Source organism: Sapajus apella, unplaced genomic scaffold (assembly GCF_009761245.1).
Source record: "Sapajus apella isolate SASKATOON/1434 unplaced genomic scaffold, GSC_monkey_1.0 scaffold1279, whole genome shotgun sequence".
In the NCBI taxonomy this organism is placed as follows: Eukaryota; Metazoa; Chordata; class Mammalia; order Primates; family Cebidae; genus Sapajus; species Sapajus apella.
Window position 1 is genome coordinate 9,473 of NW_022438205.1, and position 4,713 is coordinate 14,185.

The following is a 4,713-nucleotide window of genomic DNA, read 5'->3' on the forward strand; positions in this document are numbered from 1 at the left end:
CTTCATTTATATTTCCAAGGCTTTGTTGAGCCCCTTGTGGAGGATTACACTACAAGTTTAATGCTGCAGGTTTCTTTGAAAATCTCCAAATGGTATGAGTTTTATATTCTGCTCTTATAAAGCATCTTCTTCTGTATTTTTCTACAATATACTAAAGTAATTCTGTGCTTAGTTTACAGCTTTGCCGTCCCCTAAAAGACCATGAAGCCCTGAGAGTAATGTAAAGATTCCTGAAATTGAGATCGCCATGGAAAATAAGGGCCAGTCTTTGGCATGTTTCTGTTGATTCTCCAGTTTATTCGTTATGTCAGTTCACTAGCTACATGTTTATACAGATGAAGTTAACCAAGCTAATTTCACATGTGCACAGCTGCCTGGTGATAAAGCTAAATTACTGGATGTTTTAAATTGACATTTTGGAAATCATTAACAGGAAATAAATAACATGAATCACCTTACAAACTGCACTCAAAAAAATCCCTAAAATGCTTTTTCTTTATTACAACAAATAAGGATGCAGAGGGTCACATGGAATGTTTCTTCATCTTTTGCCCTCTTTGTTTTTTCTGTTCTTTTAAGGAAAGAAAGTTTAGGGATAGTTTAAACAGCAGTGCCTGGAATGAAAGCATTTCCTACAACACCGTCTAATGTATTTCCTTCTCTCCATGCTTATGGGGTCTGCTCATAAGAGAGAGACCTGAGAGGAGCTCCCTGTCATGTCTCCATCCAAGCAGGACATATATAAGTAAAGAAAATGCAGTGTGAGCCCTGCCTGCAGCCATGATCAAGAAAAGGAAGAGGCTTTTTTTTTTTTTTAATCTAGCAGAATTTTACATAAGTCTCTTGGTTTTAAAAAAGATGAATTTATCATAATAAAATAAAGCACAAACTCTGAGACTAAAGCGATAGAATTTAAATCTGTATTCTGCCACTTAGGAAAATTATTTGAGTTCTCTGTCCTTTAGGTTGCACACCTGTAAAATGAGAAAAGGAAAATAATATTTGACTCATGGTTTTCAAAAATCGAGATGTTAAATGCTGGGTGCAGTGCTTATAATTAAAATCTCATGCTTATAATTCCAGCACTTTGGGAGGCTGAGGAGGGTGGATCATGAAGTTAAGAGATCTACATCCTCCTGACCAACAGGGCAAAACCCCGTCTCTACCTAAAATAAAAAATTAGCTGGGCATGGTGGCACATGCCTGTAATCCCAGCTACTCAGGAGACTGAGGCAGAAGAATCACTTGAACCTGGGAGGTGGAGGTTGCAATGAGTCAAAATCACACCACTGCACTCCAGCCTGGGTGATGGAGCAAGACTCCATCTGAAAAACAAAAAAAAATGCAGATGTTATTTCTTTTGTTTTTTCTTTTTTTCTGAGATGGAGTTTCACTCTTGTTGCCCAGGCTGGAGTGCAGTGGCGCTATGCTGGCTCACTGCAAGCCCCATGTCCCGAGTTCAAGAGATTCACTACCTCTGCCTCCCAAGTAGCTGGGATTACAGACATGCACCATCAAACCCAGCTAATTTTTGTATTTTTAGTAGAGATGAGGTTTTGCCATGTTGTCTAGGCTGGTCTCAAACTCCTGCCCTCTGGTGATTTGCACGCCTTGGACTCCCAAAGTGCTGGGATTACAGGCATGAGCAACTTCACCTGGCTGAGATGTTATTTCTTTAATAAACAGCTGCTATCATTTCAGACCACTTGATATTTAGACACTTAAGAATTTTTCACTAGAAGGCATGTAAAGAAAGATGATGAGCATTTGTAAGAGATTTAGGATTTATCATTTGACTGCATGACTGACCCCCAGAGCTGGGATTTTAGTAAGAAATTTTTCAGAAGCCAATTAATTAGCTAGCAACTGAGGCAAACCAGCCACTACTCTCACCATTCAGTACTCTTTTTTCCTCTGTTTCTCCTCAAACTTGGTTACTCTCGCAAATCAATTTTAAAAACCTGCATTTCTTTCCTTTTCTTTTCAGAGACAGGGACGTGCTCTGTCACTCAGGCTGCACTGCAGTGGTGTGATATGGCTTGCTGTAGCTTCATTCTTCTGGGCTCAAGCAGTACTCCCATCTCAGCCTCTTAAGTAGCTAGGACTACAGACATACACCATCACACAGTGGTAAATTTTTTATCTATTGTTGTAGAGATGGGGTCATGCTATGTTGCCTAGGATGGTCTTGAACTACTGGAATCAAGTGTTTCTCCTGCCTCTGCCTCCCAAAGTGCTGGGATTATAGGCAGGTATGAGCCACCTATGCCTGGCCACCAATATATATATATGTATGTATTTTTAAATAACACCTTTATTGAAATGCACTTCACATACCATACAATTTCTTTATTAAAGTATGCAATTTGGTGGTTTTTAGAATATTCATGGAGCTGTGCACCTATTATCCCAATCAATTTTGGAAGCTTTTATTACCATACAGAGAAATCCACATTTCTTTACAACTAGCTTCTACTCCCCCTATAAGCTTATGCTCCCATAGGCAACCACTGATCTATATTCTGTCACTATAGAGTTGCCTAATCTGGACCTCTTATATAAACAGGATTGTGTAATGTGTGATCTTTTGTGGCTGGCTTATTTTTTTCACTTTAGCACAATGTTTACAGAGTTCTTTCATGTCATAGCATGTGTCAGTATTTGATTTCTTCTATGGATGAATAATATTCTGTGGTAGAGACACACCACATTTTGTTTATCTATTTATCAGCCAACCTGCTGCCTCTCCTTCCCCAGGTTGTCTTTCTACTCGGGACACGCCTCCTTTGGGATGTGCTGCGTGGTGTTCCTGGCGGTGAGTCCGTTTTTCCGGGGCTTGCCCGTCAAGTCACTCCCTTACCTGAACCTCGGCTTTTCCAGCTGTAAAATGGGTGGGTCGTGGTGGTGATGGAGGCGCTCACTGACTTGTTTGTAAAAAAAACAGGAGGCCCTGGGCCGGCCGGTTTTATGCCCTCGGCCTCGGAGCTGCCATCTGTGCAGTGGGCGTGGGAGTGCCTGGCAGGACACAGGCTGAGGTGCCCTCTCCCGTCCCAGCGCTACATGCAGGCGCGGCTCTGCTGGAAGTGGACGCAGCTGCTGTGGCCCACGGTCCAGTTCTTCCTGGTGGCCTTTGCCCTCTATGTGGGCTACACCCGCGTGTCTGAGCACTGGAGTGACGTCCTTGCTGGTCTCCTGCAGGGGGCGCTTGTGGCTGGCCTCACTGTGAGCTTCTGACCCTGACTCACCCCCTGTGCTGTCCAGAGGCCACTCCCTGCCCAACCCTGGTCCTTCCCTGCACTCTTGCCCCACGGAGTCCTCCCCTGTGACCCCTTCCCTGGGACCCCTCCTTTCCCCGGTTTCTCCCCTGGGACCCGTACCCCAAACTCCAGTTCTTCCCTGAACCCCTCCTTCACCCCCAGATCCTTCCCTGGGATTCCTTCCCCTAATCCCAGTTCTTCCCTGGACTCCTCCCTTCTCTCCATGTCTCCCCTGGGACCTCTTCCCCCAACCCCAGTCCTTTCTAAATGCCTCCTTCCCCACATTCTTCCCTGGGACCCTTTCTCCAAACCCTAGTCCATACCTGGGACCCCTCTTACCCCCAATTCTCCCCTGAGACCGCTTCTCCCCAACCCCCATCCTTCCCTGGGACCCCTTTTTCCCCTCATTTCTATTCTGGGATCCCCCAACCCCAGTCCATCCCAGGACACTTCCCCACCCCCACATCCTCCCCTGGGACCCCTTCCCCCAACCCCAGTTCTTCCCTGGACCCCTCCCTTCTCCCCATTTCTCCCCTGGGACCCTTTTCCCCAACCCCAGTCCATTCATGGAACCCCTCCTTCCCCCATTCCTCCCCGGGACCCCTTCCCTCAACCCCAATCCTTTCTGGGGGCCCCTCCCTTTACCCCGTTTCTCCCCTGGGACCCCTCTCCCCAAACCCAGTCCTTCCCTGGACACTTTCTTCCCCCAGTTCCTTCCCTGGGTCTCCTACCTGCACACCGCAGCCCTTCCCTGGGCCTGTCAGCGCCCCAGTGCTCTCCACTGGTCGTCCACCAAGAGGGCTCTCTTCCCCCCACAGGCACTCTTTCTCTCATTGCCCACCTGGTACCCTGTTCCTCCCCCTCCTGCCCTTGCCCATGTCCCTGGTGCCTGCCCAGCCCCTGCCCAGTCTCACCTTCCTCCACTCTGCCAGGTCCGCTACATCTCAGACTTCTTCAAAGCCCGACCCCCACAGCACTTCCCGAAGGAGGAGGAGCTGGAAAGGAAGCCCAGCCTGTCACTGACAGTGACCCTGGGCGAGGCTGACCACAGCCACTCTGGGTACCCGCACTCCTCCTCCTGAGGCTGGATGCCTCCCAGGCAGGGAGTGGCTGTGAGTCCAGCTGAGGCCGGCCCCCCAGGTGGTCCCTCTGGCCCTGGGTAGGCACTGAGGGCTCCGGACGGGCTCCAGCAACCCTGGGCTGACGTGAGCAGTGAGCAGGCTCTGCTGCCCCTGCCCTTCACAGGACCAGGGTTCTGGGGAGGCCTAGGCAGCCCTGAGCATTTGGAGGGGGACCTGTTCCCGTAGCTCCCCAATATCCCCATTCTTTTATGGGGTCAAGGAAGGGACTGTTTTGTAAAATGTAATGTACATGTGGTTTTTAGTAAAATAGGGTATTGGTTTGATGAGTGGTTTCAGTGCCTCTGTTCCTTACGGCCGTTCTGGGGACGGTGTTC

General features: G+C 48.3%; 1 protein-coding gene across 1 annotated transcript; it reads left to right on the top strand.

Annotated features, from left to right (window-relative positions):
- The first annotated feature begins 247 nt into the window (after positions 1–247).
- Positions 248–4,479, top strand: LOC116546725 (phospholipid phosphatase 2-like). The gene is made up of 4 exons (XM_032272907.1): positions 248–271; positions 2,732–2,815; positions 3,055–3,222; positions 4,190–4,479. Exons 1-4 carry the CDS (start codon positions 248–250, stop codon positions 4,337–4,339), a joined length of 426 nt encoding a protein of 141 aa, XP_032128798.1. The 3' UTR covers positions 4,340–4,479.
- Positions 4,480–4,713: the final 234 nt, after the last annotated feature.

What these genes read in the sequence shown, in the direction of transcription:
- LOC116546725 (XM_032272907.1), top strand. Translation starts at nt 248, where the DNA reads ATGGAAAATAAGGGCCAGTCTTTG. An exon ending in AAAATAAGGGCCAGTCTTTG is followed by an intron (nt 272 to 2,731) that starts GCATGTTTCTGT and finishes TCTATTTATCAG; the next exon opens with CCAACCTGCTGCCTCTCCTT. An exon ending in GCTGCGTGGTGTTCCTGGCG is followed by an intron (nt 2,816 to 3,054) that starts GTGAGTCCGTTT and finishes CTCCCGTCCCAG; the next exon opens with CGCTACATGCAGGCGCGGCT.